At 58.2% G+C, this 24535-nt stretch overlaps 1 protein-coding gene across 3 annotated transcripts in view; it reads right to left on the bottom strand.

Annotated features, from left to right (window-relative positions):
- The window catches only part of CNTFR (ciliary neurotrophic factor receptor), a 43767-nt gene that overhangs the window by 3378 nt on the left and 15854 nt on the right, over positions 1–24535 (bottom strand). For all 3 annotated transcript variants that reach the window (XM_084897927.1, XM_084897926.1, XM_084897928.1), the window contains 5 exons: positions 14409–14493; positions 10115–10348; positions 3595–3712; positions 3311–3477; positions 2048–2211 (listed from right to left, as the gene is read on the bottom strand). In XM_084897927.1, coding sequence (XP_084754053.1) covers positions 2048–2211; positions 3311–3477; positions 3595–3712; positions 10115–10348; positions 14409–14493 — 768 coding nt within the window. The remainder of the gene's footprint in view (positions 1–2047; positions 2212–3310; positions 3478–3594; positions 3713–10114; positions 10349–14408; positions 14494–24535) is intronic.

The following is a 24535-nucleotide window of genomic DNA, read 5'->3' as shown; positions in this document are numbered from 1 at the left end:
CCCTCCTCTCCTGGAGTTGGGCCCCAGTTCCATCTCTGGTCCCCAGTCCCCTTTGGCTCTGCAAAGACTCCCTCTGGCCGAGCAGCCCCAACTCCTTCAGCTCCTCCTTCCTCTTAACCGGACTCAGCCCCCAAGCCCCTCCTTCGACTGTCTCCCAGACCTCCACATCTGCCTTTCCCCAAAGGGAGAGCCATGGGGAGCAGATCACATTACCCCTTGGTGGGCCCATGGTGGGCACCATCCCTCTAGGAACGTGTCCCAGAAGCCCAATGCCCTGCAGCAGCCACAGCTCCTAGGCCTGGGCCCTTCTTGCTAGGTTGTCGCTAATCCCTTAATCCACCTCCTTAAGAGAATGGATCTTCAATTGGCAGGAATTCCAGTGGCTGGCGGTGGCCTCGCCCCTGAGTCCTCCATCCAGGCTCCTGGCCTCCCTGCCCAGTGAGGGCCAGAGCAGAAGACACTGGGAAGGGAAACCCAAGCTGGGTCCTAGTATGTGCCTCCCCCCTTGTCCATGGGCAGACAGCCCCTGCCAGGCCTCACAGTGCCCATGGATTCCTGGACTGCATCTCTCATCTCCTCCTGAAAACCCAAGTGATGTTTTTCTCTGCTCTCCGCTCCACCCACTCCACCCTCAATTATATTATACATACACCTGCCTCTCTCTACGATCAAGAATCCAGGAGAGAAGATCCTATTCAGAGAAAAAAACGCAAGTTCAAAAAAAGCCATACATCTGGCCAACCGCAAGACCAATGAGACGTGGAATAGGGCTAGCACGTGCCACAGGCCACGCACATTAGCACCACCGAGCCCCACGCGTGTTGCTCTGCCCACCTCCGCGTGGGGTCGGCCCTGGCCGTGGTGCGAGCCGGCGCACGGTTCTGAAGTGTTCGTCACATGCATGCATGCAGCATGGTTCCTCCTGAGGACCACGTGTGTGTGTGCATGTTCCCGTGTGTGCGGTGGGCAGCATGCCAGGCCCACTGCAAGGCGTGTGCGCCGCGACGCGCGCGGGGCTGCTGCCTGTAGCTCGTTAGCCGGGGAGGGGGGCTTGTGAAACTAGACCCTGGTTATTAGCAATGCATTAGGCTCGGGCAGCTGGCCAGGCGGGAGGGACTCCGGACTCTGTCAGGGAACATGTGAGCGCATGAGCAGCCTTTGTGGGGGCCAGGCCTGCAACCCGGGACAGGCATCCTGGAATCGAATTACGCACTTTAAAGGCTAGCTGGGAGGGGGGCACGAGGAGATGGGGCTGGAGCCTGGTGGATGCGGTGGGGGTACAAGTTGACCCCCATGGGGCATCCTCCCAGCCCCAGTCTTAGCACATGGACCTCATGGGCCAAAGACAGCGCCCACGACCCTACAGACCCAGGGCTCTCAAGGAGAAAGAACCTCAAGTATGTCCCAAACCCCCTGTCTGCTCCCCAGAGCGCTCCATCATAGCTTGATTAACATCCCAGACCACAGCCTGACCCACACTATCCCTTGTCCACGGCTTAGTTCCCAGCCCAGGCCACCTTCTGACCCATAATCTTAATGTTGATCCCTAAGCGAAACCTGACTTTGGAGTCCTGACGCTAGTCATGGCCTGAACTCACACCCTGCACCACACTTGACTCCACTGCCTAATTCTGACCCTTTGAGCCTATCCTTGAGTGAGTCCTTGAGGACGGGACTGTCCCAGACGCCGGGCCCAGCACAGGCCCAGAGACGGGGCCACAGGGTAAGAGGGAGATGCCCGATCAGGGCCGAGAGCCGGAAGTCAGGAAGCTGCCTGCCCTGCCTGCCATCTCCCTTCCGGCATCTCTCTCTACAACCCGAGGGAGCCACAAAGACGGACGGACGTGCTCCCATCTCACCGGAGCCACCAGGAACCCTCAGGGCCTTAGAGAGGACCCCTCCCTCAGCCCTATCCCTCCTCCCAGGCCCGCCTGGAGGCTTCTCCCCTCAGAAAGCCCCTCTGGCTGCCCTCAGGCTTCACACCGGACCGTCACCAGGGGGGGACACAGGCACTCGGGTTCCGGGCGGGGCAGGGGAGGGCACTCACATGCTGCCACTGGTCCTGGATGAGGGGCCGGTAGCGCAGAAAGAACTTGAGAGGGAAGGACTCGGGGTCGGGCCAGGTGGAGGGGGTCTGCCATGTCACCTCCAGCCTGCGAGGGTTGTTGGGCACCGGCCGGGCGACCACGTTTTCTGGAGGATCCGGCTTCACTGTTCGGGAGACGTAGCTTTGTTACCACACGGATCTCTGGGAACGACCCGGCCACCATGTCCGCCATCTCACGTCACCAACCACTGTCATCGTCATCTCGGTTGCCCTCCCTCTTCTCTGTTAAGTCTGGCAACACCATTAATAGCCAGTTCATTCCTTTCACCTCACGTGACTGTCACTCTAGTCACTGTCACTGACTCATGAGGTCAACATCCCGAATTTCACTCCATCATCCCCACCCATCCTGATGATGACCTGTATCCCCATTACGAAGCCCATATGGTGGTTGTGCCAGCCCCCCCATCGTCACCTGGATCACCCCCTCCTGCACTGGCATCATACACTCCCCCTCAGAAGCCTGGCTTTTCAACGTTTCCTTTTCCAAACTGAGACACGGCCTCCCTTAGAGGAGTCTGGGCTTGAAGGTGCTCTGTGGGACAAGGTTGAGAGAGAGTCCACAGGTGCGCAGATCTGGGTTGGAGGAAGGCTGAGGATTTGATTGGGAGCATAGAAGGGCCCAGCTCATGTAGAAACGGTCTGCCTGGGGACTCAACCATGGGGTGGGGAGGCAAGCAGAGGGCCTGGCTGGGTCTGGCTAGCAGTAAGAGAAGGCGAGAGGTCTGCCCGGGATGGAGCAGAGATAGGCAGAGGGTCTGGCTGGGATGGGGGTTGGGGAGAGTGCAGTATCTGTCCCACTCCTGTCTCCTGTTCTGACACCTCATTCATCACAGGCCGTAAGGAAGCTATTAGTGTGTGCGTGGGGGGGTGGAGGCTGCAGCTGCACAAGGGTCTGGCCCAGCCCCCCCCACTTCCCCCTCCTGGATGCTGTGGGAGCCAGAGAGATGATGGGAAGAGTTTCTGGAGAGGTCTCTTGGCCCCTGAGGGTACTGGACACTCACTCTGATGTCTACAGGTATATACACATGCCACGCATATATGCACACGTGTGTGAGTGTGTGTGTGTGTGTGTGTGTGTGTGTATACCATACAGACCTGTGCGCACATGTGAGCATCCCAATGTTCATATATACCTCTGGCCCATGCCCACTCACACGCTCCCACTGCAGCAGGCAGCAGGCACCCCCTCTTCCCACGTACCGATGGTGAACTCGTCGAAGGTGATGGCGGTGGCGTTGTGGCCCAGGGCGTTGCTGACGCTTATGGAGACCTTGTACTTGATGGTGGAGAACAGGTGCAGATAGCGGATGTGGCAGCGGTTCTTGAGGGCAGGGTCCTTCTCACAGACCATAACTTTGGAGCCGTGCCTGGGGAGGGGGGAGGCCCAGGCACCGTTACCAAAACCAAGGGTCAGATGGGGCGGGGGTGGGGGGAGAGAGGTCAGAGGTCAGGGTTGTCACCGGGTCGCAGGCGTGTCTACTCACATCACAGTCACGTTGAAGGTGTTGGGGATGTAGGTGGGGACGGGCAGGTGCCAGCTGCAGTAGAAGCCCTTGGGGTACGTGTTGGAGCGGCAGCTGAGCACGGGCTCCCGTGGCGGCACTGGGGTGAAGACAGCACAGTCAGGGCATGCGTGGAGCCCCCGCAGTCCCCTGGACTAGGATGGGGACAGGTGGGCCCCAGAGCCCCAGCTCCCCGCCTCCAGCCCATCAGCAATGCCAGAGGTTGGGGCGGGGGGACTGTCAGCGAGGGTCTGAGGCTTCCCAGGCCACAGAGAGCCAGATGTTTAATTAAAGAAAAACAAGGGCTGTGAGGAGAGCGAGCACCCCCCACCTGCTCCATGGAGGCGGGAGCTGTGGGGAGCAGGGGGGCCGCGGGCCTCAGCTCATCAATCACAGGATGGAGGTGATGTCTGGGGGAATCAGACCAGCCCCATCTCCTGCCACACTGGGTCCATCCCCAAAGTGTGAGACAGAGGCCGGGGGGAGTCTGGCTGCCGGGATGACCAGGGTGCACTCCCTGGATTAGATACCCCCGGGCTTCCTCTCAGAAGAGAATGAGAAACATGAGGACAGGCCTAGTGGTTCCACAGGAAGAACAGCATTGGGTGGCTGCCCACATGTGTATCTGTACATGTCTGCATGCATGTGCTTATGTTACATGTATGACACGAACAAGTGGCCTGTGGTGGGATGTAGGTACACGTGTAGGAGCACCTATGTGCATGGCTCTCAGTGTGCCCACATATGATTGCACACATGCATTTGCCTATGGAGAGGAAGCTGCTGTTCCCTCCGAGGGGATCTCATGCCAGCCCTCGCCCTGGCTTCTCCGTCAGACCCTTTAAGAAGCCTTTACATGGTCAGCAGCTGTCGTCATTTTGAAATGGGGAGGCCCAGAGAGGGAGAGGGACCTGCCTGGGGTCACACTGTACCCCTGGCTGAGGACACCACCGACATGGCCACACAGTAACTCGGGGCGTCTTTTCTGCTGTCTAACCACACTCTGCTGCCATGAGCACTCAGCCCAGCTGTCCCGCCCTCAGGCGCTGGGTGAGGCGTGAGGACAGCCGGCTCAGGTTCCTGGAAGGAGGCAGCTTCTGTGATCTGACCCAGGCAAGGAATGTCCTCAGCGGCTCCGGACACTGACACCTCCCTGCCGTGCCCCTCCCGCCCTCCCCGCCCCTGCCTGACAGGTGGACAGGAAACAGGAGGGGGCAGTCCAACGAGCCGGGGACCGGGAAGGGGAGTGCCTGTCTGTGCTTGCTGAGTGGCCGTGGTGACACACAGGGCGCACGTGACTGGGAGTGACTCAGTGTGACTGTGTGTGCATACATGCCTGGCATGTGTGAGTATGTACGCATGTATTCGTGCTGACCCCCCGGCGCCCCATCTGGCTTTGCAGCAGGAGAGGTGAGGGGCTCCGGGAGGCATCAGGGAAGCTTCGGTGTGGCAGGTGGAGCGGGCAATGCTGTGGGCACAGGCAGCTGCATGCCCCAGGCCCGCGCGGGAAAGCCAGCTGAGCCCCCACGAGGGGCAACCTGCACATTCTGCTCGCTGCTGTCGGCCTCCCCGGGAAGCCTTCCTGGCCCTGTGTCCATCTCATGTCTGTTCCATGTTCCTACTGTGTGCCTCTCGTATCCCTTCCCTATCTGCCCAGGGGCACGGAGGCGTGGGGTGGGGGTGGGGTGGGCGGCCGAGGACACAGGAAGTGCCTTGTGGGGGCCTGTGGGCCAGGCCAGAGTTGGCAGCCACCCCAGGAGGAAAGGACATTCTGAGGTCGGCTGAAAAGCTTCCACTCCTCCCTCCTGCCGCCACCCCCCCTCACCCCCAGCTTCAAAGGAGAAGGGCGCTGGGGTGGGGGTGGGGTGGGGACTGAAGCCTGCAGCGTCAGCTCCCTGCCGCCTGGGACTCTCTCGGGAGGGCAGAGCGGGCCATGGCACTGGCCTCCCAGGCCCCCTCCCCCGGCCAGCCTCCCCACCGACCGGCCTCGTCCACTCCTCAGACCATGGTCCCCCCTCCAACCAGCCTCCCCCTCACACAAGTTTCCCTCTCTCTAGCTGGGCAGGTCATGGAGGAGGGCTGGGGGGCCAGGCAGGGCTTTGTCTGTCATCTGGCTATTCCTGCCTGGCCCTGGGCCCTGAGTAGGGAAGGGCTTGGGTTTCCTGACAGGGACCAGGTTTCTCAGAGGGAAAAGGAGGAAAGAAAAACAAAGAAAAGGAAGAAAAGGAGTGACTTGCTGCAGCTGGAGCCCAGCTGAGGGGCCGGGTGGGCGGAGGTGGGGGTGCTGCGAGAGACCAAGTGTGAGGCTGTGGGACAGTGTGCGAGCAGGAGGCCTGCTGCGAGTGCAGCTTTTCAAGACGGTGCAGCCGGGAGGCTGTGTGTGTGCAACTCTGGAGAGGCTTCGTGTGTGTGACGGAGGCGCTGGGCAGTCGTGGAATTGTGTGATTGGCTGCTCGTGGGACTCAGGGAAAGGCTGCTCGAGGTTGAGACTGCCTGTGTGTGTGTGTGTGTGTGTGTAAAGCGGTGCAGGGGGCAGCCTGCAAGTGTGTGTGTCAATGTGCCGCCGGGTCTGGGGCACAGTGACAGCAAGACTGCATACCTGAGACACTGCCTGCAAGATGGGAGTTTCAGCCTGAGTCTGTTTTTCAAACTGGGTGTGGGGAGGTGCCCAGAGCTCTAAGTGTGTGCACATGTATGAGCTGAGCACTGTGTGAGAGCGTGCTGGGAAGAGCTCACATGCACACGTATCTTATGAGCTTAGGCGTGTTCCTGATGCCCAGGCATCCTGGGCTGCCTCCTGCGGGGACTCCTGAGATGCCCAAGTGATGCTGTCCAAGTGGCAGAGTGTCCCCCGGCCCCACGCGTGGCTCCGCGTGCGCGCGCGTGTGTGTGCGTGTGCCCTCGCTGGCCCGGGCTTTGTTTGTTTTCCTCCTAATTGGCTTGTTTTTCCATGTCCAGCCCACCAAACCGCATGTTTTTCCTCTCATCTCGCCAGCCCGCCTGGGCTGGAGCCCCCGGCATGCACGAGGCCTGCCCGAGGCCCGGAGAGGAGGAGGGGCAGGCGGCCCACAGCCCTGGCCAGCCCAGATCAGGCTGCGCAGGGCAGGGCAGGGCAGGACCCTTCCAGCTCCAGCCCTGTCCAGGCCCTACCCACACTCCTCAAGGACCATGGCCTGTCCCAACCTCATTTTGTGGCATCTCTTGATACACCCCAACTTCTGGACTCCCAAATGCTCCCCCCTCCCCACCCCCACCCCCACCTCCCACAGGCTGCTCTTCCCTTCCCAGCCAACAGGGCTAAGGGCAAAGTAATGCTGAACAGGGGGTCGGGAGCTTTCATCCTGACCAATCAAACACGAATGTTAAAAAAAAAAAAAAAAACTGGATAAGGAACTGTCCAATTTAAAGTTGGCGGATTAATCTTTGATTTGTTTTAGCTTAAAAACAGAATGACACTGCATCAGCTGTGTCTGGTAAACAAAAGACTAAAAGGGAACCCTGTGATCCTATTTACTAATGGGGGAGGAGCCTTCATCATCTTGGGCAGGAGACTCCTCGGGGCTGTTGGTGGGGATCAACCTGAGGGCAGGAAGGTGGATCAAGAGTAAGCAATTCAGGGATCAGTCTGATTAAGATGACTTTCAACAGAATATTTTATTTTATTGTTTTCTTTAAGCCTCACCCAAGGATATTTTTCCATTGATTTTTAGAAAGTGGAAGGGAGGAAGGCTGGGGAGAGACTCAGAGAGAAACATTGATGTGAGAGAGACACATCAATTGGCTGCCTTCCTCACATGCCTCAACCGGGCAAGGGATTGAGCCTGCAACAGAGGTATGTGTCCTTGACTGAAATCGAACCCGGGACTCTTCAGTCCATGGGCCAATGCTCTATCCAGGGCTCAACAAAATATTTTTATAATCAGGTTCCTGTGGAAAAAGACTTAAAAATCATGTATGTTTAGGATAAACATTAAATAATTTTTGTTTTGAATGACCCACAAATCAGGGGTAAATTTGTCCTGTTCTCTGAGTGCTGGCAAGAAGGATAATTTGATATTGAGTGTTGCCAAACCCAGTCTCTTGTTACTAATAGAAAGTGACTGAGACAATCATGATTAATGTCCCCTATTCCTCTGGCCAGCTCTTTAGAAGGAAATAAGGTAATGGGAGATAAGTACCTGTTACTAATGCCACAGCCAATTCATGGCCAGCTGTTCTCCGACAGGCAGGGCCTGGGAGTGGTCAGGACTGTATGTGAAAGGTCTGGGCTCTGATCACAACAGGGCAGCTGTGGGCATGTCCTGTGTGTACGGACTCTAGTAATGACTTCTAGACCAATTCCTTCAAAGAAGAACAAGTCATCAGGCATGGGGGCCCCGTGTCACCAAGGCCCAGCCATGAGTGCCAGCCTTGTCCATCCTGAAGACTTATGGGAAACCAACTGAGAAGTCAGGAGAGTGAGTGGCAATGCCAAGTTGGCCTCATCCTTTTTGCTTCACACTCAGTACATGCAACCTCCCCACCTCAACCTCCAGCAAGCGCTGGGGGCAGGTATGGGGGGGGGGGGGGGGGGAGGCTGAATTCTCCACTTGGGTAGGTGGTGGGAGACTCCTCTAGGCTGGCCCTGCATTTCTAGGTCTGGACAACAGGGGTCACTCCACCCCTGGCTTGCAACTAAGCTGTGTGGTTAGGAAAGCCGTCTCTAGAGTTTAAACATATCAAACAAAGGCTTTTGTGAGGAAAGGAACACCCCCACCAAAACATATTCCACCCTCCTCTAGCCCTACTGGTGGGCCCGTGTTTTAGTGGAGGACCCGGAGCAGCCCTTCAGTCTAACGTTCCCTGTGGTTTTCCACACCAATCTCCTGAGAGGGGCCAGGGTCTGCTCCCCGGACCCGCAAGCATCTCCTCCCCTCAGTAGCTGCCCGGGAGAGTAAAGACACCATCTTCAGACGGGGTGGGGGGTGGGGGTGGGGAATCACCCATTGGCACGAGGCCAGAGAAGCTTGAATCATTGGCTCAAGGAGAAAATAAATAAAGCTGTTTCTGCGTAGTTATTTTGTCCATGAGAGCCTCGAGCTGGGATCTCGATGCTGACCCTCAGCAACACTGATAAATTCACCCTTCCGACTTCTCCAGAGTCTTCTGCGACACCCCACTCACCGGGGCGTCCCTCTACCTCCCTGCTGGCTCCTCCTCCCTTGGTGGCTCATTTCTCTCCATCAGCACCTTGTACCGCGATCGTCTTCGGGGTTCATTCTCTTCTCTCCACATCCCACAGCCTCTCCCTTGGCCATCTCATCCCTCCCATAGCCTGAGTGCTGACAACTCCCTAAATCCCCGTCTCCAGCGCAGGTCTCTCCCTTGAATCCCAGACCATTAGATTCTCTGGCGACCAGCCACCAACTCCTGGTTGTCGCCCAAGGACCCCATCAAATGTGTCCACAGCAGAGATGGATGGTGCCACAGACCCCTCACCCATACGCGGTGCTTCTGCAGTTAGTTGCCTTAAGAGCTTTCTTTGGCCGCCAAAGCCTGCATTGCCTGCGGATGCACCAGCCAAACGTGCTGGAGAATGAACAGCGTCCTCGCCCCCACCCCAGGAGAACCCCCCACCGAGGATGGGCAGGAGTTGGCGTGTAAGCACCCAAGCTCCCTCAGCCCTCTGGCAGGAGACCTCCGAGGCTCACGTTCTGCCTGGGCGGCCGGAGTTCCCCCAGTGGATTAAGCTCCAGCAGCCCAGACTTAAGTTAGTGGCTGGTAACGTTTTAGTGACTAACAACTTCCTATCATTTTCCCATTCCCCTAAGGTGTTTCCGTCACCTGACAAATAAACTACTGGCATATGAGTTCTCATCCTGGGAGCTGAGTCTAGGCAAACCAAGAGACACTGTCCAAACGGAACCTACTATCCTCTGCTCAAATGGACCCTCTTGCTGTGTCTTTGTTGCAGCGATTGGTACCGGCCAGTTGTCTTGACTCCTCTTGCTCTACTCTCTTGTCCCCACCTCCATTCCTTTCCTGCGCCTCCCCCTAGTGCCCATAACTATACCCATAGAACCCCAGGCCCTATTTTCCTCCGTAAGGCTCTCATGGTCATCCCCTGAGAGCATACAGTGGAATGTGACTGCTCCCGCTCTGAGCTGTGACCCCGGGGTTACTCCCCACCAGGCCCCAAATGGGCCATGACCTACCAGCCCTCCTCTACCCATCTTGACACAATTACAGGATTTCAGGATCTCAAAGACTTCTTGGTTTCAGGGGGTGGCGGGGGAAGATACATGTGCAAAATAGCCAGGGGTCCGGACTCAGTGGGCAAGCCTTGGCTCAGAGGTCAGAAGAACAGGCTGGGATGGAATCAGAGGGCCAGGGCCAGGATGTGGCAGCCCTCCTCCCCTCTCCAACAGGAAGGGACCTTGATCTACGCCAAGGGTCTGGGCCTCACTGACAACCCCTCTGAGTGAAGCAGGAGATAGGGTGAGGGGTCGGGAGCAATACTTACAGCCCACATGGAGAAGGACTTGGTGGCGCGGGTGCCAGGAGTCACGGTGGAAGCAGGCGTAGAGGCCGCTGTGGCCCAGTTCCAGGCCACGGAGCACGAGCTGAGAGCCATTGAGCAAGTCAGGGGCCAGGTCCGTCCCGTTTACCTGCCACATCACAGCTGCGTCCCAGTTGGCTGTCCCACATGGCAGAGTCACGTCCGAGCCCAGGCGCTCGTACTGCATGTGGGGTGCCTCTGTGGGGGCGGGGAGGACACAGAGCAAAAGGAACAGGTCACAGCCATGCCCGGAGGAGAGCCTGGGAATGTGCACGCGTGAGGAGTCCAGGCCAAGACGCTCTGGGTCTGACGGTGTGAGTGTCTAGGGGAGATGAGGAGTGTGCAGAGTGTCTCCAAGGCTGTGCAAGTGCACAGGTACGTGAGTGTCTCCAAAACTGTATGAATGAGTGATTTTTGTCTCTGTGTATATTAGAGAGAGAGAGAGAGAGAGAGAGAGAGAGAGAGAGAGAGAGAGATTAAAATTGTGTAGAGTCCTGGGAAGTATTTTAGAACTCAGTGAAAACCCAGTTCACCTCTAGTCCCTAGGTCCTTTAAAAAAATTGTTCTGACCCCATGACCCTAAAACCCTCTTACTACCAACAGGCCCAGCCCCAGTCACTGACATCTGCTACCCAGGCAAGCTGGAGCTGAGGGGCCCCATTCCTGGACTCCTTTCTCTGTCTTTCCCCATCTGTTTCTCTTCCCCATCCTTATCTCTTTCTGTCTTGCCTTTCTCTCTCTCTCCCCCTCTGGCCTTCCTGACAGGCCCCACCTCCCCACCCCCAAGCAGACATTCAGGGCTTGGGCAGCAGTAGAAGGGAGAATGGGCTGGGTGGAGGACAGGAGCCCTAGGGAACTCCTGGCAGCTGTCAACTTCATGAGGCAGGAACTGCTGGGGTGGGGGGTGGGGGAGTGCTGGGACTGAGGGAGCTCTCTGACCATTCTTCTCCTGCCCCCAGGAGGGGCCTGTCGGAGCCAAAAGCAAACCCCAGGCCTGGCCTCAGCAACCCAGGCGTGATGGACAGAGCCCAGGAGACTGGAGTGGAAGGGCGGGAGGGAGCACCTGTCGAGAGGCAGCGCTAGGTGGGGGGAGGCATGTGGGACAGAGAAGTCCCAGACACCCATCCACGGACACCAGCAGAGAAAACAGGCACAGAGGGAGCCGGGAGATGCAAATCTACTCTGCATCCTGCCCCCCAAGTCTGGAAGGACAGATGCTTCCCTGGTCTCAGCCAGCTCTGTGGAGTGAGGGTAAGAAGAAGGGGGGAAAGGGGAGGAGTCCGGGTGGGGGGGCTGCGGGATCCCTCGTTAACACTCGCTCAAGTCTCCCCTCAGAGAGCCACCCCACTGAGTTAGGAAATTTTCAGAGGCAGCTCCTGTTAACGAGCCAATTAAGTTGGGCCAGTGGCCTCTTAATTAGACTTGTTAACACCACCAGGACCGCAGGGGGCAGGGATCCCCCTATGTCACCAGCCACCCCTTCCCACCGTTGCAGCCCCCTCCCCGTCCGGCTTTTCTCTGTGCTGCTGGGACATCTGTCCCTGTTTGTTGCCTCTGTCGGGCCTCCCTGTGCTGGGGTCTCTCCATAGCTCCAGGTCTCTCCCCCCGCTGCTCGTCTCTGTCTTGCCCCTCTCTGAGCCTCCCGTCCGTCCCTGTCGGAGGAGAAGGAAGCAGGAAACCCAGCCAGCCCTGACCATTCGTCTGTGGGGCCTGGGACCAGCCGAGCAGAGGATGAACGGGGCGGAAGGGCGGCGGCTGGGGGCCTTGGAGGCCACAGCTGTGAGGCTGGACTAGAGACTGAATGGGGGCCTCCCCCTGACCAGAGGCCCAGTGTCCAAGGCTCAAGCCATAGAGCCCCCCCCCCAGCCCCCAGCCAATCCACCAGCCCTAGCCATTGAGCCCCCTTACATCCTCCCTTCCAAAAACCTGGAGCTTCCAGGAAACATGCCAAGCCCCTCTCTCTGCACCCCACCCCCCAGCAGAGACTCTGCGTCCAGCTGCCTGAGGAGGAGGCTGAACACTGACCGATGGGGAGGGGGAGTGGCCATCACGGTCCCAGCAGCAACACATCAACACTGACCAGCAGCAGCTCAGAACTAACATGGACCCAGGATGGCCCTTTAATCTGGGGGGGGTGGGGGGGTGGGAGGGCAGGCACAGCTATAAGGTGAGGAAACGGGAACCCATCTGCACAACCCATACAACACCCTGTCCACCTCCCAGAGGACACGGAAACACAGCCCAACGACAACGACGTCAGGGCAGGACAGGAGTGAAAAGCGACAATGTCGGAAGACAACTACAGGCAGAGGTAGAGGGGGCAACGTGACATGACAATCCCACGGTGCCACACTGCTACAATCACACCACAATGGCAAGACGCACAGCCATGCAACCAAACATTCTCCAAGCATGGCAGTGATTTAATCCTTTGTCTCTGGACAGCTCTCCTCCCCCCACCCCCATGGGTGTCCCTACTGATGTGCTGTCCATTTCAGAAATTAAATCAAGCAGCAGGGGGAGGATGAGGTTCTTGGCCCCGACGCGGTGACAAATGCTCCAAAGGAATCAGCTGTGAAAAGGTTGTTAGAAGCCAGGATGAGAGACAGAGACAGGATGAGGTCATGGACGCAGAGAACACAGAGGGACAGAGCCGAGGGCTCCCTCACACCTGCGCACACAGGCTCACATGGGGACCACCTACCGGAAACGGTCTCCCTGGGCGTCCTGCGCGAGTTCACATCGCCACACACACAGGACGAGGACGCAGGACCACAGTCCACAAGGTCGAAGCCACACAGAGACGTGTCCACTTCGGGGATGGTAACACCTGACACAAGGTCATGTGCACACCCAGGCAGGCACAGTGATATATACAGCATGTGGGGGCATGGTCTCACACACGGGGAGACGGTTTAACAGGGGCACAAGCACACAGACGGAAACAGAGAGAGGCTATCTCAACCACGAGGACAGGGTCCCTCGAAAGGCAGGGTCACACACACTCAGACAATGTCACACCGAGGCACAGCCCGCACGGATGAAACCACAAAGAGAAACACGAACAGGGACATGGTCTCACCCACACGAGAACACAGCCTACCACACAAGAACAGTCTCACATGGGTGCAGGGAGGTGGCCTTGGTCACACATGGCTCTGCTTTAAACAAAGGGTAGGGACCAGGCCAAGGGTAGAGACCACTGCAGGCCCAGAGCAGGCGGGAGGTCGATGGGCTGGACTAGCAATGGTCTCTCTGGTCCCTGCCTATTGGGGAGCAGCCCTGGGGCAGGCTGGGCTCGCTGGGTCTCGTTCAGTGTTGGTCTCACAGGGAAGAGACCACAGTAGCCTCGACCCTCTGTCCTCCCTGAACCCATAGCCTTGAGGGTGGCAGAGCTCTGCCTGGGCCTCAGAGATGCCCTCAACTTCTCTGACTCTACCCAAGCCAGTTGGGGTTGGGGCATGTGGTGCAGAACACCTCCAAAAGGGGAGCTCCCTCTCCTTGGAGCCTTGTTTGAGGAGTGTCGAGGGCAGCCCCTGTTCCGATGTGGCTCTCTGAGGTGCTGCCTCAGATGCAGTAGAGGGGCCAGTGTTCAGGCGAAGAGGATGCTGTTTCCCAGCAGCTCCCACTGGCCATTGGGAGGGGGCGGGCAGGAGGCTGCCCATGGCGCCACCTGAATCATACCTGCCTCCTCCAGCCGTTCTGTTCCAGCTGACTGACCAGGCCCCTAACAATGTGCCAGCCTCTCCCACTTGTCACCCTGCCCATTCCCCCTTCCTGTTCTCCATCTATCGTCTTGGTCTCCAAATTCCCTTGCCCACTGTCTCTCTCTCTCAGTGCCTCCCGCCGCGTGTCCCAAAAGGCCCCAGGAGACTCCGTTTCACCAGACACTGTACAGGGGCCTTGGTGCTAGCTGCTCCCAACTTCCACCCCACCTGTCTGTACCCTACGTCCGTCCTTGTGGGGAGAGAGACAGATCATCTCAAGCCAGAGACACCATCAACATGAGACCACCCAGGAGGGACTGGAGGACCATGCCTATGATACACCATCAGGAGTGGGTCACCCTGCACATCAGTGTCATGTAACTCACGTCCTCCTGGGTGCTCGTGGGTGATGATGCCAGCACGGGCCAGTGTGTGGCTCTCACGTGAGTGCCTACAGCTCTGCCAAGGGAGGTGCATCCTCAGCTCTGGGAGAGGGTCGGCAGGGAACACTCCCGACCCCCCACCCCCCACCCCGGGCAGCCAGCACTCACCCTGAGGACTGTGTCTCTGGGTGTAGACAACGGCAGTAGCGGCAGCAAGCACAGCACAGCAGGCCCACGGGACAGGAACAGCCATCTGTCGGGAGAAACAGGGGTAGCGGGAGGGGAGGAAAGGGCAGCATCAGCCCAGGCAGGAACCCCCTAGGAGCCCCCCACTTCTCAGGCAAGACTAGGAAATCCCAGTCCTAGAGCCGGGCACCTTGATCCCAAATGCCCTTTCTTCATGGGGCTCAGGATCCTCTTTCAAGCAATAGAAAAGGTTATTGGCATCTGTACCCAAAGGTTCGCTAAGATGGTAGATAGAAGGCAACCTACAGCAGCTTGCTGCTCAATAAGGCTGCTGGCTGCTGGCTGTAGTCAACTGCAGATGAGTTATAGAACCATTTTTCTTTAAAAAAAAAAATAATAATAACTTTACTGGTGAGGTTGGCTAATTAGCTATAAACGTCGCAAAATGAACGGGTGATGTTTTAACTTAGCTGGAGGTCTATACTTCTCCCAAATTGCCTTGAATGGAAGGTCCCTTGCTGTGCTCCTGGGGAGAGAGCCCAAAACCAGGATGCTCAGGAGCCCTCAGCTCTGCCCCCCAGTGAGCCTTGCCACTGGCCCTGGGAAGTTCAGAGCAGACGGGTCCAGGGTGACCAAGGTCTGATGCGGCTTTTGCTTTAGTGTGCAGCAACGACCAAGAGGAGAAGGAGAGGTTTTCACACAGAGGTCCTTGTTAGGGCTCTCCGCCCTTCCTTCACCCTAGCCACATGCCCCAGCAGTCCGGGACCTCCAGCCCAGCACATGTGCATCAGAGTGGACACCACCCCCCCCCCCCCCCGTGGGTACATAAAGCACACTCAGGACATGTCCCCAGAATCCAGGAAGAACCCAATGGCCCCCCGACTTGTTGTCCTGCTTCCTGGAATGGGTCCAGCCATCCTACCCCAGCCAACGCTTACACCTAAGAGCGTTTACACCTGAGGGAAATGACTATTTCCTGCAGACATGGCTCCAACTGTGATTCTCCCAACCCAGACTGAGGAGCAGGGGGACTAGACAGACGTAGAAACCCGGAGAGGAATCCTGCCAGACACTCAACCAGACACCGTCAAGGGTGCAGCCAGACACACAGCAACGACGCTGGCCAGAGACACTGCCCTCAGCAGCTAAACAGAACCCCAAAGAAGCAACTCCACACAGTTGGAGGTATCCTGGGAGGCTGGGAGGCAGAATCTGACAAAGCCAGAGAACAGCTGATCCATAACCAAGGGACCCACCAGGAACAGGGTCAAAGACTCAGCCAGACCCAAGCCAGCAGAGCCCTAGAGAAAGAGCAAGAAGTACAAGCGGAGAAACCACTGGCACAGCCAGAGAGCCAGAGACGCTGTCTGAAACCCTGCCAGAGGAACCGCCTGACACACAAGCAGAGAAACACCAGAGAGACCGATAGAGACAAACAGGCAAACACCCAGAAAAAAACAGCTAGAGAGAGAACCAGAGACACAGCCAGATGCTCAGCCAGGATCTGCACCGCTCAGAACACTGCCAAGGACACTCAGACACACAGTCGGACACACTGCCAGGTACAGCCAGAGCCACTGTCAGAAATACTGCCAGAGGCACTGCAGACAGCTGACGCGGGAGGAGACAAACGTGGGTGTGAGCCTGCACCAGTGGGTGGGGCTCCTTAATGGGAGAGGGCGCCTGCCTGCCTGTTGCTACACTTGCCCTTCACCAGGCCAGTCCCCCATCTGCCCTGCTTTTCCTCCAGCCACAGCCTTAGGTGCTCTGACTGCCCCTCCCTGGCACAGGCCCCATGTGGCCTTGGCTGTCCCTCAGCTACCACTTGGCCTGGCTCCTGACCAGCAGCCACTCCCCCATCTTCAGTTACTCCTCAGGTCCAGGAGACAGTGGCCAAAGTCACAGTCAGCAAATTAGGGAGGCCAGGAAAATGAACCCCAAACTGTCAGAATTCATAGGTGGTGCTGGAGAAAGAGAGACGAGAGCCGGTTGCCTACCTCCACCCTTGCAGGTAGCCCTCAGTCTCACCCCTGCCATCTCTGCCATCTGCCCGTCTTTCTCCTCACAGCCAGGAAAATGCTCCACCTCAGTGCCACCCACTGCCCACCACATGGAGCAGGAGCCTTGGCACGGGGAGGCAGCTGGGCAGGTGAAGTGGATGGAGATTAGATCACAGGGTGGGAGGAGAGGGACCGGGTGGCCCTCTGCTCCTAGCTCCTTCCTGGTCCCAGTTTTGGGGGAAGAGTACGGGGGGGAGGGGGGGAAGAGAGGGCCCAGCATGGGTGTCATGCATACAAGCAAACACACACACACACACACACACACACACACTTGGATCCCCGCAGGGGGAGGGGTGGCTTCTTCATCAAAGTCGTCTCCATCAGCCCGATGAGTTACTGTAAGGGCCGGGCCCTGGGCCAACGGGGCTGCAGCCATGGGAGACGGGCGCTGCTGAGAGCGCACACTGCAGAGGGTGGGGGATGGGGTACCAAGGCAGACACTGCAAGGTTGGGGTCCCCGGAAAAGGGAGGGGGGGACACTGATGCAGGGAGAGAAGGAAAGACATGGGCAGAGACCCTGAGGGACAAGAAGGGACCAAAACAGGGAGAAACGGAAGGAAAGACTTGGAACGAGAGATGAAGGGAATAGAAGATGGGCAGAGATTCAAGGGCAGAAGGACAGACCAAGAGAGATGACAGAGACACGGGCAGGGTCCCTGTGCCACCCTAGAACACCTCTCCACACCCAATGGAGGCATGTGCCCTTTCGTCCCTCGGAAAGTCCCCGCTGGGCCCATTCCCAGGTAGGGAAGCTGAGGCCAGAGGCATCCAGGCACCCTGCCCTACCTCACCTCAGGCCACCCATCTCAGGCCAAAGAGCATCTTTCCCAGGAATTTTCCAAGTCCACACCCATGGCTCTGGGATAGATCCGGAGGATAAGTCCCACAAAGCCCCAGATAAGGGCCATGCAAACTGACCCAAGGCTCCCTATAGACCATTTCAGCGGCCAGCCGGGCCTCCAGCCCCAGCCCCAGCCCCAGGATGAGAACAGAGGGCGCTCCAGTAGCAAGAAAGGAGCCTAGTGCCAGCAGCCCAAACCCTTGTCAGCACAAGGAGCCCAGCACTTCTCCTGGCAGAGAAACCCAGGGTCATCGTTTTACACACACACAAGTGACACATCAGGAGTCAAATCCTGGGCCTTAGCCAGTTTGGCTTAGTGGATAGAGCGTCAGCCTGCGGACCAAATGATCCTGAGATCAATTCCGGTCAAGGGCACATGCCTCCGTTGCAGCTTTCTCCCCGGCCTGGGTTCTAGTTGGGGTGCATGTAGGAGGCAACCAATCGATGTGTTTCTCTCATATCAATATTTCTCTCTGTCTTTCCCTCTCTCTCTCACTCTCTCTAAAAATCAATGGGAAAATATCCTCTGGTGAGGATTTTTAAAGAAGAGAGAGAGAGATCGATCGATCCTGGGCCCCGAACTTACTGTCACTGTCCCAGTGTGACACAAAGACACCATTACACATTGATAACAACACCCAGTATAAATAACACAGTTACCTAGTTGACAATTACACACAGGTGTTGACAGTCACCACAATGGCAATGATGCAGTGACAGTCACATACAATGACACCAACATACAAGGAGTGACAGGAATCTCAAAATAAAAAATGCAATGAGACTGGCAACTCACATAGAACAACAATGATGGTGACATTCACAGTGCTACAGGGATGTTAATAAGACTCCGTAATAGCCTACACCGTGGAGGCTGACAGTCACCAGCAGTGACAATGACAGATACAATGACAGACTCCAGACCACGAACCTCGGTGACCTAAGGTCTGAGTCTGGCGAAGGATCCAGGGTCCCAGATCCCTCTTGCCATTAGCAGTGTTTGGGGTGGTCTCTGGCCAGAGATAACCAAGTGCCCCAGTATTTGGGAGCTTAGAGGCTTTATACTCCCGGGCTGGCAGGTCCCTAAGCAAGGAGCAAGTCATCCCCTCCCTCATGTCTCAAAAAATATATCTTCAAACTATAAGGATCCTTCTCCAGGGGTTGTGCCGCTGGTTAGACCACACCCTACAGGAGCTCCTTCCTCCTCACACAGGGGCCTGTCACCTCCATCGCGTATTTTTAATTTGCGGCATCTCCCACAACTTCCTCCAAGCCCCAGCTGCCTCTCCCAGCTCCTATCTTTCTATCTGCCTGCTCTAGTACTGCCAGGCCCAGCAAGGTCCCAGTTGCCCTGCGCCCCCCTCAGCCCCTACCCAGCCGAAGGCAGACCCTGAGGAAGGGGAAGGATGAGTTTTGGAAAGCCCCTGTGCATCTCTGCAGAAGCAGGCAGGTCAGATGATACAAACCCAACATGGGAAATACCTAGCGCCACTGGCCCAGCTGTAACTGTGTGCGTGTGTGTGTGTGTGTGTGTGTGTGTGTGTGTATGTGCCACAAACTGTGTTGGGAGCTTCCAGGAGTCGGGTGGTGTGGGTGTGCGGATGGTCGGATCGGCTTAATCTTCCTGGACAGTGAATGAGCAGGGAGGCCCCATGTGGTACCTCCAAGAAATTGAGATCCAAGGAAGTTGACTGGCCTGGCCTCCCCCCACAGCAGCCCTGGAGGCCCTGTCCTGAGTGAGGCAAGAGCTCGGGACAGGACACAGCACGAACTCATCCAAAGGCCAGAGGTTTTCTAGAGGCCTCGGACCTAAAGAGGAATGAGAGTGGAGTGAGGAAGAGGGAGACACTTGGAGATGGAGAGAAAATGAGAGGCAGAGCAGGGGCAGAGACTGAGGACACGGATGTGATGGGCAGGGAGGAGTAGTGCCGGCGGAAGGGGAGCCTGGGAGAGACAGTCCTGGCTGGCGGGAAGTTCCAGGAGCGGGAGGAGGGGCTGAGGCCAGGAGGCCCCCAGATCCCACCAGGCCTAGGCAGCCTGGACAGCGTGGGCGGTGGGGGCGGGGGCAGAGGCCTGAGCTGTCCAGAGGCTGGGGGCGGGGGCGAGGCCATGGAGGGAGGCCTGGCCCCTGGCAGCTGGCTGCAGGCCCCCCACCGGGGAGGGGGCGGACCGGGTCAGGGGCCAGCTTCTGGGCCGGGGTGGCTGGCCATGGGGTAGGCTCCCACTCCCTGTGGCGTCGCCCCCTCCCGTCGGAGTCTCTTGTCTCTGGCTCTTTCTCCTTTTGCTCTGAATTCAGACCTGGCCTTCCTCTCCGCTCTCAGCATCCCCACCCCAAGCAGCATAGGACAAAAAGCCACGTCTGGGTTCAAGATTCATGCCTTATCTCTCCCTGGGCTACCACAACCCCACACGTACAGGGGGCAAACCACAGTGCTCAGGGGAAAGATCCCACCCAAACATAGCCTCCCCCGCACCCCCCCCCATGGAAGGGGGCAGGAGAAGCTGAGCACCAGTGGGAGGGGGGCCAGGAGAGAGGCAGGGGGTGGTCCCCCAGCGCTAGCCCTTGGCTGAGGTTGTGGAAAAGGAGGCAGCCCGATGTGAGTGAGCCGGAGGGGGCGGGGGGGTGGGGGTGAGTATCCGCACCTGCCGTTGTGACCTCCGCAGCCAGAGATGAGGGCCTGGGGGGGACAAGATTCCGATGGATTTTGGCAGCAGCCTGGACTCCGAGTGCTCAACCCCCACCCCCACCCCCAGCCTCTTGCACCATGGGGACCCTGAGATCAGCATGTGCGTGCCCTGCTGCACGTGTATGTGGGGGGGTGGTTTGTGGGGGAAACCTGGGGCCTGGATGGGCAGCCGGGAGGTGTGCTGAAGAGGCGGGAATCCAAACCCCACCAGCCTGTGCCCGCCTCTGGAGCCCGGCTCCAGATGGGAGCTGCCTGGCCACCGGGGCACAGGCTTGCAGATGCACATCTGTGTAGGCCTGTGCTTGTGCAGCCCTCTGGGTGCAAAAGGCCTGGGCTTTTCCCCTCAAAAGTCAGCTGGTCCAGCCAGGCTGGTGTGGCTCAGTGGTTGAGCATCCACTTATGAACCAGGAGGTCATGCTTCGATTCCTGGTCAGGGCACATGTCCAGGTTGTGGGCTCGATCCCCAGTAGGGGGCGTGCAGGAGGCAGCCGATCAGTTATTCTCATCATTGATGTTTCTATCTCTCTCTCCCTCTCCCTTACTCTCTGAAATCAATAAAAACATTTTAAAAAGTCACCTGGTCCTGCCTCTGAAACGGGGGTGGGCAGAGAGACAGGTAAGTTCCTATCTTCCCTCTGGGCACATGAGCTCTGGACAGCATCCCAGAACGTGAGGGCACAACACCAAACCCCCATCCCCTCAGCCCAGTCCTGAGTCCCTTTTCTAGGAGGAGGATCCCTCTACTTAGAAAAGGCCCGCGCACCAGACAGGTTAATTCTGTGGAAAGTAGGGGCTGCTCCTCTTGGAGGGACAGAATGCCGCGGCAGGTTAGACACTGGGAGAACTCCGTGAAAGGCAGGCCCCCTGGGGCTGACTGAGACGTCTCTTAGCTGATGGGGAGAGGGCTCGGAGAAAAGGAGGCAGGGGAAGGATGGAGGCTGAGGGCCTTCCATGAAGTCAGGAGAATGGACACAAAAGCTTTCCAGATCTATTTGCCTCAGCTTCTCCCACTACTGCTATGGTGCAGACATATACTCCAATACATACACAGAAGCCTATGTTTGTAAGATTGTGTATACACACACACACACACACACACACACACACACACTGCTATGGTGCACATATACTCCAATACATACACAGAAGCCTATGTTTGTAAGATTGTGTGTACACACACACACACACACACACACACACAGGGCTAGGGAGGCAGTGCACGTGAAGCATTGGTTTGTAACAAAAAGAACTGAAGATGGGGGGTTAGGGGGACGGACAGAAACTTTGACTGTCTTCGTGTTACGGTGTCCTGTCCTCCCTACCCCCATACCACGCACGTACACTGCGCACACTGAGGAAGCTTCTGGTCTGCTGGGCTAAAGCAAGCCACCCTCCTCCCCCTCCTCCCCTCCTCACAGTGGGGAAGCCAGAGCAATCTGTTCCTGATGGGTAAACACAGGCATGAGTACGCACACACACATGCTCGCACACACACACCCCAGCGATTCGGGGTCAGACAGCACCCGGTGCTCACGTCACCCGGAGCCCCAGCACACACGCGGGCTCTCACGACCACCTGGCAGACCTCCCCCCGAAAAGTCCCCACGTCCACGTCCACACAGCCGGAGCTTCAGAGACACACCCAAAAGCCTCTTGCAGACACTGGCACTCGGAGTCTACCATCATGGCCACACATTACGGCCTCCCACATGGACACCCGCTGCCACGGCCCCATACACGCTGGTGTGCGTGCACACACACATTACAGTCACACACACACAGACACTCTCACATGCGCTTACTCAGAACAGCGATGTTCTCACATATGGACACCATCACACACTCAGAACAGTTGATCTTCCACATAGATACCACTGCACCTCCAGAGCGCTCCTCTCCCCCACTCCCCCCCCACCCCCCCCGTGACCTCCAGCCTCGCTCACCCCTACAGCCGGCATGGGAAACACAGAGATCCACACTCAGAATGGTGACTCTATATTCTGGGGCCTAAGGCAGGAAGGAAAAGGGATGCCCTTCATTGGTCTCTTAAAAAGTAAAGAAATAACTGATTATTCCCTAGGCCAGCGATTTCCAACCTAGTTTGCCTCGTGGCACACAGAAACTAATGACTAAAATTCTGCAGAACTCCAAAATACATATCTTTTGCCAATCTGACAACAACAAAAAATTAGGTATAATTTTGATTCATTCACACCAGGTGGCTATTGTTGTGTTGGCTGTTTTGTCATTTTTTTTTTTTTTTAATTTAACAATCTAATGGGGAACGTAAGTGCCTCGGACTAAACAGTCAGGTACTGCACTTCTGAAGGTGATTTTTGGCACACCAGTGTGCCGTAGCACCCCGGATGAAGATCGGCTGATCTAGGCAGCTACTTCTGCCCCTAACCCCACATTCACCAGCATCCGGGAGTGAGGGCACCTCCAGGCCAGGCAGGGGGAGTGAAGAGATGGTTGCACTGGTAGGAGCAGGAGGCAGAAAACCCCAGAAACCAGCTTACCCCCAGGCCCCTATGTCTCGCCTTCTCACCCGCTCTTCTCTAGGATGAGAATCAGCAGCAGCTCTCAGCCTAGCTACAGGCTGTGTGATCCCAGGCCCCTTCCAACAGAGCTCAGAGGGAAGGGGACTGGGGGGGGGGGGGGGGACTGGAAGAGATTAACCAAAGAACATGTGCATATATGCATAGCCCATGGACACAGACAATAACATGGCAAGGCCTGGGGGGGGGGGGGACATCTGTAATCGTGTCAACAATTGTTTTTAAAAGCTGTATGCCCACAACTGTCTACAGGGCACCGAATGTGAGGCCTGGCTGCAGGAGGGGAAGGAAGGGGAAAGAGATGGGGCCTCAACCTCCATCCCCAGCCAAAGCACTGTCATCACTGTCAGGCCCAAAGCAAGATGGGGATGGCACTGGCCACGCTGGTACTCCCCTCCTCCTCTAAGTAACCTCCGAGGACAAGAATCCTAAAATGTCCTTGGATCCTGCCTCCTGCGCCCCCATGCCCCCACCCCGTCCCCAATGACAAGAAAGGACACCACGTGGCTGTCCAGGAAAAATGGATTCTGGCCAGGCCCCAACCAGGGAACCACTGGAAACGCTGTTGACATCCTCACCACTTGCCACTCCGGGTGTAGCTTGGACCCTGAATCCCCATCCTAAAGGGAGCCTGAGAGGGGCTCCCTGGGAACCAGGCAGGGGAGCAAACACCTGGCAACGGGACCTCAGGAAGAAGGCAGGGCAATCCCATCAAGCCTGGCGACAGAGACCTGTGGAACGCAGGCGGGAGGAACAAAAGGAGGCAGGCAGCAGGGTCTCAGGGTGAACCAGGTGGCAGGGCCCAAAAGAACACAGGCTGTGGGGGCCCAATGAAGCCAGGCAGCGGGGACTCGAGTTAGCTAGGAGGTGGGAACACGTGAAGCCAGGCAAGAGGCCCCGCGCAGGCCGTGAGAAAAGAAAGGTATCAGGAGCTCAACCCTCTGTCTAGAAGATGTCACCCTCCCCCCAACCCCATCCCGGGCCTCTCCCTCAGTAGCCCCCTTCCCACCCAGGTGGCGGCCCCTCCCCCAGGCCAGGGGACACAGCCAGAGCCCCCTCCGCTGGGCTGGGCCGGCTGCAGCCGGCGGGCCCCCGGCCCCATCCCTGAGACCTCAGGAAGTCCCAGTCCCTCCCACCGGCTGCGGAGGCAGGGGGGCGTCGGGGGGAGAGCGGAGGGAAGAGAGCTTGGCAGGGGGAGCGCGGGGAGCAGCCGCGGGGGGCGGGGGCCGGGGAGGGAGCGGGAAGCCGCGGCGGGCGGGCGGGCGGGGCGGGGGCGTCTTGGCGGCGGCGGCGGAGGTGGCCGGTCCCGGGCCCCGGGGCCCCGCGGCCGCTGACCCGTAGCCCCGCGCAGACGCCCCGTCGGAGCCTCATGCGCTCCCTGCGTCCGCCCGGCCCCCCGCGGGCATCGGGCCCTGTCCGTCCCCCCCAACCCCCGCCCCCGGGCCCCGGGGCTCGGGGCTGGGGCCCGAGCGGCCCGGGAGGCAGAAGCCGCCCCCCTCCAGAGAGCCCCGGGGCGGGCGAGGGGCCGCGCCGGGCTGCGAGCGAGCCAGCGGGGCGGCGGGCGGGCGGGCGGGCCGGGAGGCGGGGGAAGGAGCGCGCCGCGAGCGAACGGGCGAGCGAGCCGAGCGAGCGGAGAGGGGAGTGAGGGACGGCAGGCAGTGAGGTCATCCTTTGAATCTAATTGTCTGAGTCAGGAGGAGATGTGGCACTTGATGCGGGGAGATGGGAGGGGGAAGGGACCCTCCGGGGTCCGGGCTGGGGGGGCCTCCGGGACCCCGCCCAGGGCGAGGCTGGCTGGGGCCAACGCAGGCAGAACCCTTGCCTGTCTCAGGGCTGACCTCTGCTGCCAGGGGGGTCAGTCAGCCCTGAACCTGGGACCCAGTTCCACCTTCTTACTGTTTGGGTGGTGGTAGGCCCAGGTCACCTCCTGCATTTTTTTAGGATAATGGGACCCCCCCCCCAA

This window comes from Pipistrellus hanaki (assembly GCF_964339955.1).
Source record: "Pipistrellus hanaki genome assembly, chromosome: 11".
Classification (NCBI taxonomy): Eukaryota; Metazoa; Chordata; class Mammalia; order Chiroptera; family Vespertilionidae; genus Pipistrellus; species Pipistrellus hanaki.
Note: the sequence above shows the minus strand (reverse complement) of the source record. Positions and strands in the feature narration are given on the sequence as shown.